The sequence below is a fragment of the Oncorhynchus clarkii genome, chromosome 7 (genome assembly GCF_045791955.1).
Source record: "Oncorhynchus clarkii lewisi isolate Uvic-CL-2024 chromosome 7, UVic_Ocla_1.0, whole genome shotgun sequence".
Taxonomy (NCBI): Eukaryota; Metazoa; Chordata; class Actinopteri; order Salmoniformes; family Salmonidae; genus Oncorhynchus; species Oncorhynchus clarkii.
The window spans coordinates 25,156,216-25,171,772 of record NC_092153.1 but is presented as its reverse complement, the minus strand read 5'-3'; the positions used below and the strand labels follow the sequence as shown (position 1 = coordinate 25,171,772).

Genomic DNA, 15,557 nt, shown 5'->3' with positions numbered 1-15,557 from the left:
AGGGCCCTATGGGGAAAGAGGATACCTAGTCAGTTGTAAAACTAATTGCATCCAATCTAAATGTGGCTTTCCCATTTAACCCAACCCCTCTGAATCTTAGATGTGCGGGGGACAGCCTTAATCGAATTTCACACCATCAGTGCCCGGGGAGCACTTGTTTTTAGGGGTTAACTGCCTTGCTCAAGGGTAGTCCACTATATAGGGAATACTGTGCCATTTTGGACAGGGCTCTATAGCTTTTTATCCTTTCGAGACATGATAATGATAGTGTATACGATGTCATGTGTACAGACTGGCCAGTTTCTGGTATTTTTAGATGTGGCTGTCCATTCGGCTGCCACAGTAGCTGGCAGTGATGTCCCCTACGCGGTAAGCCACATGCAACTGGCAGCCATTTTGGAGTTCCGCTCTACCACAAGCACGTGGCATAGGCAAGGAAAGGGTGTGTCCAAAATGAGCCCTGGTTAAAAGGAGTGCACTATTTGGGGAATAGGGGACTATGTCAGAGGCAGCCATACTTGTTATAATCGAGACATCTTTGGTATTAGGTAAATGTCTAACCGACTGAAACACCCAGCTAAATGAAATAGAATGAAGTGTTTTACAAGTCCTTTTCTAAAACCTCCATGTACCAAAGCTTGCGATTTACAGTGGAAAATGCCCTTGACCATGGAGGATGGATAGAAGACACATTGGATTTGTCCCAAATGGCACCTTATTCCCAACACAGAGCACCACTTTTGACCAGAGACCTACTGTATGGGCCATGGTCAAAAGCATAGAACCATATAGGGAATAAGGTGCCATTTGGGATGTAACCATAATTGAAGCAATGAAAGGAGGGGAAATGAAGCCTTGAGGAAGTGAACTGGCTACAAGAGATGCTAACTCGGATATCAGGGCCGATTCGTGCAGGACGAATATAATATTATCTCCAACTCATTACCCTGGGAATCACACACACACCACAGGGGCAGTGTGTGTGTGGCACATTAATGAACACAAATCACAGACGAGCACACACTCTATCAAACACACACCTACTCTATCACACACATACACACACTACCCACACTCCACCATCCCACACATTAACACACTCCGCAAAAGATGTGACCCGTCAGCTCCAAAGCAGTCCACACCCCCCAATGTTGTCGGGCGGACATCAATCACGCTGATGATGTTTTAATGTCAACTCCTGGGGGCAGATGATGCGAGCTGTGGCGGGCGCGGCGTTCGCTTCATAAACACCATCCACATCATTAAGTAAGCAAAAACCACCGCCGTCACAGTGATGGATGGCTAGCATGCCTCTCGTCTGATGGTGATGGTCTACTCTACCCCCCAGGAGCACTGTGGGACGCCCAGGGGGCAGGAGGACCCCCTAGTGCCGCACAGGTGCCCAGGCATAACCATAATTGTGTGGTGGGTGTGTAGAGCCTAGTCTTTTTAGCAGGATGTTCCCTTTAGATGAGGGGTGGGCGGTGCAACTGAGGGCCACGGTAACCGCGGGCTTTTGTTCAGGCACTAACAACTCAAACAATGACTTGATCATGTGCCCGTTCAATTTCCACCTCAATAAGTTTGAATATAAATGTTATTCGAGCTGTAACAAAAGCCCGTACAGCACACACTACGGCCCTCCAGGACCGGAGATACCGGCCCCTACTGCAGTCTAGATGATCCCTGCTAGCAGTAGTCGGACCATTATCTTCTCCTTAATGTACCATATCAAAGCCTCATAGGAGGGAGCTAATGCTGTACTACAGAGAAGTGACCTGTGTTTAGATCAGCGACTGATCTACCACTGACCAGAGATCAGTCTTGTTTTGGGCCCGACAGCCCAGCAGCACCAACACAAAGGGATCATGGATGAGCTGGTGTGCTACCTCCTGCTGTGTGTTTGCTTACTGTTGGGGGCTGCTGACATACTGTAGCACAGTGGGTAGCCCTACTGCAGAATTATGTTGTGGACTGGGGGAGGAGAGGGAGGGGGGGGGGGGTAGAGAGAGTGAGGGGTCGAATGATGGAAAGCAGGGAGGGGGAGATTAAAAGAGAATGCTTTGTGGAGAGACTGGTGAAGAACAGGAAGGTGTAGCAAGAGAGGGAGAAAGGGGAGGCTTATCACCAGAGAGCGTAGAAGTGAGAAAGGGGAGGTTTATCAACAGAGAGAGAGTAGAAGTGAGAAAAGGGGAGGTTCATTAAGAGGGGGAGAGAGGGTAGAAGTGAGAAAAGGGGAGGTTCATTAAGAGGGGGAGAGAGGGTAGAAGAGCCATTCAATGTCCTTTCAGCAAGCCATGACACTGTTACTAACTACAGAAACGATTTCAGAACAATCTGAGATGATGGGTTTCGAAATCCTCTTTCTCTCGCTATTTGAGGTGGAACGACCCAGAAGTGAGAAAATTGAGGTTTATCAAGAGAGGGAGAGTGTAGAAATAAGGATAAATATTTCCCCAAAAATCGACAAAGTTTCAGTACCGGAAATAATTCATATTTATCCTGAGAGTCCCTGGTAATACTGCACAACTCGGAAGTGCCCATATAAAGCGTTTACAATCAGGATATGGCTAGGCTTCTCCCAAAATAAGAGTGACTCTCAGGACGCACAGAGCGCACCCCGAGTAGGCTATAGCGTTGTCGAATCGTACAAATTTTGTAACGGCAATCAAACAAAAGTAAAATGACCAACGTTGCTAAACTTGCTAGATCACGTCATTCAACGAATGGGAGAATATCTCTTGATACTTGGCAAAATTGAGTTGACGATTATACAGATAGCAGATCAGCTCATGAATAATGGGATGTTGAAGAGTGGAAATAGTTTAAATATCAAGATATATGTTAACGGGGACCCAACTCTGTTTATGAAAATATCCATATCTACTCTCATACCGTTGATCACACATTCTCTACCGATGCTCTCATAACGGGCTGCAAGTACGAGACAGCGCAGAGAAGCTGGGGGAAATTTTAGAGCAGTATTTTGACATGCATAGGTAAGAGATGTGCTTTCTACAGATTTAAAATTAGGAATTTTTCATGCGAGACAGGAGTCAGGATTTTGGGTTTCATTGGAATTGGGACTGGATAGGAAAATAGCCTAGGCTCTATATAACGTGAGTTGAGAGTAAAATAATACACTTGATTTAGGCAACATTATTGTATGCTAAATGTTTCTGGCCAGTGATAGATGAGCAAATTAATAAATGAGCTACCACTTCCACTTGTCCAGTAATGGAGCAATTAACCAAATGTACAGACGGAGACACAGCTAACAAAATCACATTGATTGGGTGGCTAGGTGAATATTTTATCAGAAAAATGTAATTATTTATGACAATGCATAACTTTGTTTGGACCAGTACCATACTTCGACGTCCGAGTTTTTAGTGATGGGTCGTTCATGAACCGAATCGCATTGGTGAAAGAGCCGTTAATTTGGCTCCCTGATTTTGCATAGGGTTACTATTGCTTTTTCAGCTTCAAGCAATATTTTTCTGCAGATAAGTTACAAAATAATTATTTAAATAATAATAATATTTTAAAAAATTGAAGTGTCTGTCTTATATCTGAGAGATATAAGAAAGATCAGGAAGCTGTTTGTATCATTTTTTTAACACATTTAACCCCCTTTTTTGGAACTAAACTACTTACATACTGAGTATACTAAACATTAGCAACACCTCCCTCATATTGATTGCCCCCCCCCCCTTCTTTTGCACTCAGAACAGCCTAAAATCGTTGGAGCATGGACTCTACAAGGTGTCAAAACCGTTCCACACGGATGCTGGCCCATGTTGACTCCAATGCTTCCCACTGTTGTGTCTCGTTGGCTGGATGTCCTTTGAGTGGTGGACAGTTTGATACACACAGGAAACTGTTGCGCGTGAAAAACCCGGCAGAGTTGCAGTTCTTGACACAAACCGGAGCGCCTGGCACATACTACCCTACCTCGTACAAAGGCACTTAAATGTCTTGCCCATTCGCCCTCTGAATGGCACACATACACAATTAATGTCTCAGTTGTCTCAAGGTTTAAAATCTATAACCGGTCTCCTCCTCTTCATCTACACTGATTGAAGTGGATTTAACATTTGACATCAATAAGGGATCATAGTTTTCACCTGGATTCACCTGGTCAGTCTAATGAAATAAGCAGGCGTTCTTAATGTTTTGTATACTCAGTGTATACTTCCATTCATTTAATTTTTTTAAACTGGTACTGGGTTACCTTCAGGCGAGTCTTTTGAGGCTTGTGGGCCTTTTGAGGCTTGTGGGCCTTTTGAGGCTTGTGGGCGTCCTAGTTGCAAACTCTGCCCATCTGGCTCTCTAGGCAGGCTAAAGCAAATGCTACAATTATTTCAAGTATTTCAACCTAGGTCTGCTCTCTCCTTTCTCTCGTTCTCTCCCCTCTAAGCTCTTCTCATGTCAGCATGTCTATTGGACACTTTGGTATAACTGATCATAGTCTCCCTCCCTTTCCTAACTATGCCAGTCTCTCAGTTATTCCTGGAGTATTATACAAAAACGTCTAACAGACCCATATAATTACATAAGCTTCAGTATAATTGAGAAGTTTGGCCTAGCCCAAATCAAAAGTGGGGACAAACACTAGCCTTTAATCCCAGTAGCTATAGGCTGTAACTGCAGCCGGTCGGGACAGTGGCCCTCGCTTCGGGGGGGGGGGTGGCTTGTTTCAGCCACACCTGTTGCTGACAGCTGTATAACATCGAGCACATAGCCATGCAATCCCTGTAGACAAACATTGGCAGTAGAATGGCCTTACTGAAAAGCTCAGTGACTTTCAAATGCGGCACTGTCATCAGATGCCACCTTTCAAATAAGTCAGTTTGTCACATTTCTGCCCTGCTAGAGCTGCCCTGGTCAAATGTAAGTGCTTTTATTGTGAAGTGGAGCAACAGCGGCTCAGCCGCAAAGTGGTAGGCCGCACAAGCTCACAGAACGGAACTGACGAGTTCTGAAGCGCGTAGCGTGTAAAAATCGTCTGTCCTCTGTTGCAACACGGCTGAGTTCCAAACTGCCTCTGGAAGTAACGTCAGCACAATAACTGTTTGTCAGGAGCTTCATGAAATGGGTTTCCATGTCCGAGCAGCCGCACACAAGCCTAAGATCACCATGAGTTATGCCAAGCGTCGGCTGGAGTGGTGTAAAACTCGCTGCCATTGGACTCTGGAGCAGTGGAGCATGTTCTCTGCAGTGATGAATCCCGCTTCACCTTCTGGCAGTCCGACGGACCAATCTGGGTTTGGCTGATGCCAGGAGAACGCTACCTGCCCCAAAGCATAGTGCCAACTGTAAAGTTTGGTGGAGAAGCAATAATGGTCTGGGGCTGTTTTTCATGGTTGGAGCTAGGCCCCTTTGTTTCAGTGAAGGGAAATCTTAACGCTACAGCATACAATGGAATTCTAGACGATTCTGTGTTTCCAACTTTGTGGCAACAGTTTTGGGAAAGCTCTTTCCTTTTTCAGCATGACAATACCCCCATGCACATACATAAATGGTTTGTCGAGATCGGTGTGGAAGAACTTGTCTGGCCTGCACAGAGCCCTGACCTCAACCCCATTGAACACCTTTGGGATGAACAGAAACGCCGACTGTAAGCCAGGCCTAATCGCGCGACATCAGTGCCCAACATCACTAATGCTCTTGTGGCTGAATGGAAGCAATTCCCTGCAGCAATGTTCCAACATCTAGTGGAAAGCCTTCCCAGAGAGTGGAGGCTGTTATAGCAGCAAAGAGGGGACCAACTCCATATTCATACCCACGATTTTAGAATGAGATGTTTGACGAGCAGGTGTCCACATACATTTGGTCATGTAGTGTATTTTAATTGAACTGGAGACCAATGGGTCTGGCCAAAGAGAGACTGGGACCCTGCACCCCAGACGAGCAGCATTAGAGATCGAAGTTAGACCTATGCACAGATCTCGGATCAGCGTTCTTCCCTCACATCCCAAGCCATAACCATAAGAGGGTGTAATGACAAATTGAACTTAGATCAGCATCTAGAGACAAAATCATCTTCAACCCTCAATCTGTGTCATCAGTGGCTTCTTTATTCTGTGTGGTTTAGCTTGCTTACCTCACGTTGGCTTTGGAATGGCTTTTGATATTTCCTTTTTTCTCCTGTCCACTCTGAGGTTTCTTTGATGAATGTGTTTGCAGACACCCTACATGTAATGTGCAATACACACACACATTTTTTATGTGTCGCATCAGTTCTCTCAAGAGTTTTCCTCCACACTTTTCAAAGTCACAATGAGTCATTCCGAACACGGAACCCCCCCCCCCTGTCCTCTCCGTCCTCATTCCCCCGCGCCTCCTCCTCATCCCCAGACACAAAGCGCTTCACTTCTCTTCTTCTCTTTGTTTTATGTCGGTTCATTCTGAATTCCGTAAGCGCCGTCCCGACTAGGTTATCTCCGACGAAGGCTACCGGGACTGATTTGGGCCTCTTTATCCCCGAGGCGTCGTCTTTGACCTACAGGAGAGTGTGTGTGATCTGTTTGCAGTTTAAACTGCAATCAAACACCATCCCCGATTCCCCGCACTCTCTCATTCCCTTGGGTTGGGACACATCTCCTCATCACCTTTCCCTCAGTTTTATTTTTCATGGGAGGTGTGTGTGTGTGTGTGTGTGTGTTAAGGTCATCATAATTTCCCATCTTTAATGTTGGCAGGCTCCCTGGGGGTGCATGCTGCTATGACTTGACAGAATACTCATGACAGAATGACAGAATGCTCATAGAACTGGAACCACTCTATGTGAATCTAGACTATGGGGTACATTTTCCTCTCACAAACACACATGCGCCGTGAGCAAAACGCACCGTAACATTTTAAATAGACGATACTGCAGCTCACCTGGAGCCAGAGAGGCGGAAAATACCCCTTTCCTCACCACCTCCACCAAAATCATTGGTCAGACCCTTTGTGGATTTTCCTCACACCCCTACCTTTGGAATCAAAGTTGTAACCCTGAACATGAGGAGAACACCACTCAAACCCACAGTTGCCAATACTTCCTCCTGGAGATCTACCTCCTGCAGGCTTTTGCTCCAACCCTAATCGAGCACACTAATCAGTTGCTCACCAGGACCTTTTGAGGACCGGTATCCAAACCAGCTGTGTTACAACAGGATTTAGCTAGAACCCTGCATCCACATAGCTCTCCAGGGAAGGGCTTCTTCGGCTACCCCTGTCGTCGAAAAGGCAATCAGAGGCCGAGAGGACAGCGTACCCCCCAAAGGCTACAATCAAGTTGATATGAACCTTACACTACCCCTGCACCCACCATCCCACCCCAATGTCCCAAAACAATTCAATATAATTACAGGCAGATTGTGCCATGTACTTGCACTGATCGCGCTGGCGCTCCGTTCCACTCTGTTTGGAAGTAACCTTACATGGCTGTAAGGGGAGGCATGACTGGGCCCCAAATGAGCCAGTCTTACCATCTGCTGCTAACTGCTAACAAGCTCTGGGAGTGTTTAGAGGGCATTGGGCGGCACGGGCCTGCATGACTATAGCAGTGAAGCATCAAACAGACCAATACCACACGTACTGTAGGGCCGGATTGGCCAACCATGGGGGATAAGATCCGCAGAGTGAGAGTTGATTAGAGGCAGACTGAGTTCGGTTTACAAAACACCAAGAGCACCATGAGCACAGTTTGAGTTAGTAGCGAGACACAGTTTGTGACTTCAGTCCCCCTGAAAGCCCCCACCCTCCTGCCACGGCTGAAACTATTCCCTCAGTGCTAGTTTGTTTCCCGAGCGGAAATCAATGGAATCTCATTACGGAAAATTATGAGGAATGGCAGATATTGGATGGATCTCACTGCCGCTGCTTCATGCCAGCCGACTGCAGGCGGGCACGTCCGGTGCCAGCGGGAGGGGGTTCAGGGGATTCGGCGGAGGGGGGTGGCATGTGCCAGGCGCCAGGCTGTGATTCCTCGCTGAGAGATGCGGCTAATTAGCATCAGAGATGGATGGATGGCAGACAACACAAGCAATTACTCTTTTCAAAAAGAGAGGGAGCGAGAAAGAGAGGCTCAGAAGATGATTTTTTTTACCCTCTCGTACCTCCGTTTTACCATGAAAGCATTGCTCGTATTTTATGTCAAGACATTCAGGCCCTCGTTTGAGGCTTATTGTGCGCACGTGACTATAAATTGCGAGGAGAGCAAAGTGCTCCGGGAAATTCATTTCCTGTATATGCAGCGTTTTTTTGATGAATGCGACAGCTGGCTTTAGCTACTTGATTGGTGTGTTTTTTGTGGCACACTTAGTGGCACTCCAGACGCTTAGTTTTCTGGCAAAAACGAGCAAGAAAGGGTGATTTTTCGAGCTTGAAAATCAACTTGTCCTTTACTCAAAAGCCCCTGTACTTGCTGTGTGGTTCTCCATTGACTATGACGTTTTGTGTTTTACTGTAGTCAAGTCAAATCCGAAAAGTTTCATACGACAACAGGGTCCTCCATGGTGGGAAGAGTGGGCTGCCACATGGCACTGTTAACGTTCCCAGTGCAGGAGGGAAACCCCAGCCTCTCACAATGCCCCATGGGCTACTTGTGGCCTGGCCTCAGCTGCTTACTGTGTCCAGAGAAAGTCTGGTCCTCTGTAAGCTACCCTGCCTGTAGAACACATTAACACTGGCTCTGCGATCCACAGCAACACACACACACACACACGACATCATCAGGCTCATAACCATAATGTCTGTGAGTTGTAATAGGAAACAAAATGTTATATGATCTTCTCTGTTTTGTGTCCAATAGTTGTTGGAGAGACTGCCGTGAATATAATTTGTCTGCTCGTATGTGGTTAATTCAAATTCACTGACTCTAGATTTATACTCTACCCTGTTGCCATGGTGAGCAGTTATGCCCCGGTTTGTGCATGTGTGGGTGTGGGTGGGTGGGTGTGTGTGGGTGGGTGTGTAGGATGGAGGTTGAGGGGTCAGACAGACTCTAGGAAGTGTTAACCACCACCAGCCCAGAGGAGTCCAGGCCTTTGGGCACACACACACACACACACTTATCAACTGTTCTCTACTCATAGAGACTAACCCGCTCAATAGCTAAAACATGAACAAAATGATCATGTTATATTCTTGTTTGATAGTCCACTAGTAGTCCACTGCCAATCAAATTCACTCTTCCAACTCTAAAATGTTTCGAGTGAATTCCGTCTCTCTATGCAGACATTCTCTCTGTCCTCTCTTTTTTCTCCCCTCTCTCTCGTTGTCTTTCTTTCTCTCCCTCTATCTTTCCTTCTCTGCCTCTCTCTCTTTATCTCTCCCTTACCACTCCCTCCCCTTTCTCTGCCCCTCTCTACCCCCGCTTTCTCGCTCTCTCTCCCGCTCTTTCCCTCTTCTTATCTCTTTCTTTCCTTCTCTCTCTCCCTCTTATCCCCCCTCTCTCCCTCTCTCCTTCCCCAGAGACACATATGACCAGACTTAACATGCAACCGAGCGGCTCTAACCTGAGCTCTGGCCCCCGGCTTACCGCTCTCCCTGGCTTTGTCCCAAATAGCGCCTTATTCCCGGTAGTGCATTACTTTTGACCTGGGCCCATAAGACCAGCTCATAGGGCACTGGAGTGCACTGTGTAAGGAGTAGGATGCCATTTGGAGCATGGCCGACGAGACAAATGGCACACAGCGACTACAGCCATTACCCCGCACCTCTTTGCATAATGCCTTTAACCTTCACACAAAGATGGAGCGGCTCAATACTCAATACCCAAATGGCCTACTCCTCGGCATAATGTGGTTTATGCTCATGGTTTATGTCTAGCTCGAGACATGGAGGGTTTCTACATACATTTTCCAAGGAGAGTAGGCTACGGGTGTGGCGGTATGGTTAGGAAAGCCTTGTCATAGCTAGTTACAGTTGCAGCCAAATACAGTATATTGGCACCCTTGCACTTTAAAAAAATAATTCCCCATTTCTTCTTAAATAAGTTGGAGAAAAAGGATTGGTCTCCACACCTTATTGGATTTTCAACATTGGCGACCCAATTACATTTTAGTACATTTTTGTATACGATTTTAATTACAATTATTGGCACCCCAGAGCTACCAAAAACCCAAAAAAGCATTCAAATTAAAGAACACCCTCCCGACAATCAAACATTGGGGAGCTTCAATAATGTTGTGGCATTGCTTTGCTGTCTGTGGTTCTGGAAGCCTTAAACGTGTGCAAGACATCATGAAATCAGCCAATTATTAAGGTTTTTTTGGAGTGCAATGTTCAACCCAGTGTCCAAAAACGGTTTCTCTGTTGAAGTGTGTGCACACGCACCCCTCAGCCCAGCCCTGTGGATAAATTGATAATATACCGTACCAGTCAAAAGTTTGGACACACCAACTCTTTCCAGGGTTTTTCTTTATTTTTACTATTTTTTACATTGTACTATAATAGTGAAGACATCAGAATGATGAAATAACACATATGGAATAATGTAGTAACCAAAAAAGTGTTAAACAAATCTAAATATATTTTATATTTGAGATTCTTCCAAGTAGCTACCCTTTGACTTGATGACAGCTTTGCACACTCTTGCCATGCTCTCATCCAGGTCCTCCTTGTTGTCCTGGCACCACACGGCCAGGTCTCTGACCTCCTCCCTATAAGCTGTCTCATCGGTGATCAGGCCTACCACTGTTGTATCGTCGGCAAACTTAATGAGGGTGTTGGAGTCGTGCCTGGCTGTGCAGCCATGAGTGAACAGGGAGTACAGGAGGGGACTGAGCACGCACCCTTGAAGGGCCCTCGTGTTGAGGATCAGCGTGGCAGATGTATTGTTACCTACCCTTACCTCCTGGGGGTGGCCCATTATAAATAGACGATACTGCAGCTCACCTGGAGCCAGAGAGGGCGGAAAATACCCCTTTCCTCACCACCTCCACCAGGAAGTCCAGGATTCAGTTGCAGAGGGAGGTGTTTAGTCCCAGGGTCCTTAGCTTAGTGGTGTTGAATGCTGAGCTGTAGTCAATGAACAGCATTCTCACATAGGTGTTCCTTTTGTCCAGGTGGGAAAGGGCAGTGTGGAGTGCAATAGAGATTGCATCATCTGTGGATCTGTTGGGGCGGTGTGCAAATTGGAGTGGGTCTAGGGTTTCTGGGATAATGGTGTTGATGTGAGCCATGACCAACCTTTCAAAGCATTTCATGGCTACAGATGTGAGTGCTACGGGTCAGTAGTCTTTTAGGCTGGTTACCTTAGTGTTCTTGGGCGCAGGGACTATGGTGGTCTGCTTGAAACATGTAGGTATTAGACTCGGTCAAAGAGAGGTTGAAAGTGTCAGTGAAGACACTTGCAAGTTGGTCCGCGCATGCTCTGGGTACACGTCCTGGTAATCCGTCTGGCCCTGCGACTTTGAATGTTGACCTGTTTAAAGGTCTTTCTCACATGCTTCGTAAACAACAGGTGTAAACTAACAGTGAAATGCTTACTAACGGGTCCTTTTTCAACTGTGCAGAGTTAAAGATTTAAAAAAATATATATTAATTATAGTGACACGGAATAAATACACATGGAATGTGTTGTGGGAGGTGGAGGTGAAGAGCTCTCTTCAGGGGATTGCATGTTTTTGTTGTTGTCGACCACCCCTAACACTGCGAGTAAAATGGTCACTCTGTAGAGCCCTCTCCTACCACTAAGCCATTCTGAGGCTTAACAAGTGGTGGTGGTGGTTGACAGATATATTTGTAATAACATTATTTGTCCTGTCTCACTTGACTGTAGACTACAGCTACAACTAACCAATATTAACTCTTACCCGTATAACTAACTCTTACCCTTATATGAACCCTAACACTAAGCCATCCGCAGGCTTAGCCAGTGACGTTGGGGGGCGGGGGGGGGGGGGGGAGACAGAGACTGACAGACAGGTGTGTAATAGTAATAATAACATGAACCATTATGTGCCTCTCTCCTCTACAGATGGCCGTGAGAGGACCTGATACCGGTCCGGCACCCCGCTATGAGGACGTGGAGCGACAGTACGCAGCCCACGCCAGGTTAGGCTGTGTTTGCCTGTCGGGGTTGGGCTCAATTCGAATTGAAGGCAATTCGTTTCAGGAAGTACATTTTGAATTACGATTCAATAATTAGAAAAAAGGGCATTTCTTATTTTCAATGACTTTACAATAAATGTACAAATTAAAGCTATTTTATTTTTAAAGTTTTTACATTTCAGAATTTTTATTTCAAACCACTTCCTGAATTGACTGCCTTCGATTTTGAATTGAGCCCAACCCTGGCGTGTGTGTGTTCATGCAAATCTGTCTGTCTTATCTGTTTTAGGCCACCATCAACACGCGCGCACACACACACACACACACACACACACACACACACACACACACACACACACGGCAGCAGAGCGAGTAATCCTCTTTAGAGCTTATAATTAAATCTGGAGTGTTTGCCTTGGGAGCGCCTCCTCATCCCGGGAGTAGCCCTGTTCAGCTCCTGGGAGACAGAAATGATAGACGGTGGATGGAGCCTTTCTCTGCGCCACAGAGGTCCACCTAGATTATGCATGAGCATGATGCGGTTCTGTGCAGCTCAGTTTAGTAGAGCACGGCCCAATGCCAAAGTCGTGGGTTCGATTTCGGCTGGGACCACCCATACGGAAATGTACGCACGCTCTACTACTGTAAGTGGTTTGGATACAGGGTCTGCGAAAATGGTATACATTATATTATATAACAATTACCATGTTACTCTATCCGTCTGACTCAACATCCTCATGTCAAATGTAACTTGCACACATGTCGACTTAGCACCTTCTGTACATATACTCAAACACTCACACGCTCTTTCCCCTCTACCCCCCCCCCCCCCCCCCCCCCACACACACACACACACACACACACACTGCTGTGTTAAAGTCCCCCAGCGTATAACCAGGAGAACACACCCCATAGATGGATACAGTGTGGTGGGCCTGGGAGACAACCAGAGCACACAGTGGAGCGGTGCGGAGAGAGCAATCATTTCACGGGTTATTGCTCCGGCTGATATGAGGGGCACCAAGGAGAAGGGAGTGGAGCCACACGGACTGAGATGCACTATGACTAAACGGAGCCTAGACTGACAGGAGCAGTGTGACTGATTGGGTCTGGAAAACGGTGTCTGTTCTCGCCTGTGAGCTCATGCTAAGATGATGCTAACACATGTCTGACTAACTCATGGTTACTCGCACTCGGCCCGGCGTCAAATCGCAGGCGGTGAAATGAACTGTCGAGAGAAATGTCCGAGCTGTCGCTTTGCCCTCTCTTCTGATTTTCAGTGAGAGGTGTCAACCCCGTAAGCCTCTGTTCAAGCCTCAGTGTGAGACTACAGTGCACAGAGTTGCCAGGACATTAAACCGCTGGTGGGGAGCAGCGAGTTTTCAGCACCGGAACAAAGAGAGGACGAAGTGCCACACGCACTGCCTCCGAATGAGTCATTCCAAACCTTGTATGTTTGCTCTCTTGTTTGAGATGTTCACTCGAGGATGAAACACAAGCCCTGTACCCCAGAAACACCACATCTCCCTGAAGCGTCAATACCAAGACGGGGGGGGGGGGGGGGGGACCTACATTTATTCCAGGAATTTGACAAAACATAGAGAGAGAGATTGGGGGAATATATTTCTGGATTTTGGAGGGGGGACAAATACAGAAAGAGGAAGAGCGATATGGAGAGAGAAATAGAGAGGGAAGTGAAATGTGTTTTTCAAACCGAGCTGAACTTTGCGGCGAGATCCCCCCCCCCCCCCCCCCAGCTCATTGAAAGCCATTTCCTCTCAAATGAGTGTGTCTCTGCTGTGCGGCTGTGTTGCATTAGCATACATTTGGCCTGTCTTTTGTGAGGATGGAGCCGACACTGGCTGCGGAAGGGGCTGGGGCTGCAATGTCTGGAAGTCCAGTGCCTTAGGGGGGAATGGTAGTACCCCTCTATTCTCCCCATCCCAGCCCCGGCTCCTGTAGCGGGGATCAGCTTTTCCCTAGACTGGGGTTTTGGTGCTGGGGGGGACAGGGAAGGAGAGGGAGAGAGAGGGAGGGGTAAAACACACACACACACTATCCCATATGGAGCACATTAAGGTCATTACTGTTCTGAAGCACTGGGTCATGGGCTCCACGGCTCAGCCCCAGGTTAGCCAATCAGAACGGCCCATGACCCGTAGGTGATTGGATTAGACTGCTGATCCGGGGTTGTGTGCGTGAACGGTGGTCGCTGGGCTGATAATTGTGTGATTTAATGTGTAGCCGGTAGCCAGTGCTTCAGATAGAGGACTGATATTACCCTCATGAATTAGGGTGGGTGGGGAGGGTGGGTGGGTGGGTGGGTGTGTGTGTGTGTGTGTGTGTGTGTGTGTGTGTGTGTGTGTGTGTGTGTGTGTGTGTGTGTGTGTGTGTGTGTGTGTGTGTGTGGTCTGAATGGCACATATAACTCCAGAACTACTGCAATAATGTAAATGTCTTCACAAAGTGCAAGGCTACACGATAAGCCTAGAAGGGTTGTCTGTGTGTCCTCCTAAACACCTGAGGACCAATCTGACCACACAAACACACTGCCCCTGACTTTAACCTTCCCCGGTCTCAGCTCAGTCGTTTTGTTCCCCGGCACGTACACCTACAGTGTCTCCCGACCCACTGATCCGTGGTCCCTTCCCTCCTCCTAATGATCCGTGATTGGAGCTGTGTGTGGGTGTGCGCGTTTTCTCCCTTGTGAGCACACGGCTGAGCTCCCCGACAGACGGCCACGTCAGCACTGTACGTCACTTAAACAGGTGCATGCTGGGCACAAATGTTTGATCAGCACAGGAGCGTTGGTCTCTCACACTCCGCCTCCCTTACTCCTCGTTTCAATCCAGATCATTTCAATTCATTGACCTTTATCGGCACGCCCCAGTCACCGTAGGTTTCTCAGAGACCCAAGAGACCAGTTGAACGGTCGACTCTCCATCCCGTCTTCCTCGTTCACGCCGCTCCTTGACACGACGGGACGGGATCTAGCTCTGTGTGTGTCAAGCGTCTCGGAGTCGGACAACAATCACATGGACAAGGGGGGAACTGATTCTAGATCAGCACTCCTACTGTGAGAAATGTTGAATACGGGTCCTCAAGTCCCTGCGAAACCTGTTTAGAGGGGATTTGACCTTTTTGTTTGGGGTCGCAGAGTCCTTGCTCCCTTTTTGCGGCCGTGTGTTGCCGTTTCGGGCCGGAGTAAATGCACTCTTTCCCCCGCTAACTCTGTTTTCGATGAAACCGAGGGGCCCGTAATGAAATCAGTGTTGGTTTTTTTTGGAAATGAAACTGGTTTAGCCGTTAGGCTTTCATAAAGGCATCGCGTCAGTGGGCCCTGACTGCCTGGAGAGACTCCGCTCTTTCGGTCTCCGACAGTCACCGAGGCAGGGACAGGCTGCGTTGGAAAACAAAATCATGGCTTTATAAATTAAACAAAGGATAAACACTTTGAGTGAGTGAGTCATCGACTGCCGACCAATGAAGTCACAAAACAGACGGAAAGA

General features: G+C 47.3%; 1 protein-coding gene across 1 annotated transcript in view; it reads left to right on the top strand.

Annotated features, from left to right (window-relative positions):
- Positions 1 to 15,557, top strand: part of LOC139413113 (partitioning defective 3 homolog B-like) — a 166,093-nt gene that overhangs the window by 146,327 nt on the left and 4,209 nt on the right. Inside the window, exon 22 of the mRNA XM_071160175.1 lies at positions 11,975 to 12,051. Within this exon, the coding sequence (XP_071016276.1) occupies positions 11,975 to 12,051 (77 nt within the window). The remainder of the gene's footprint in view (positions 1 to 11,974; positions 12,052 to 15,557) is intronic.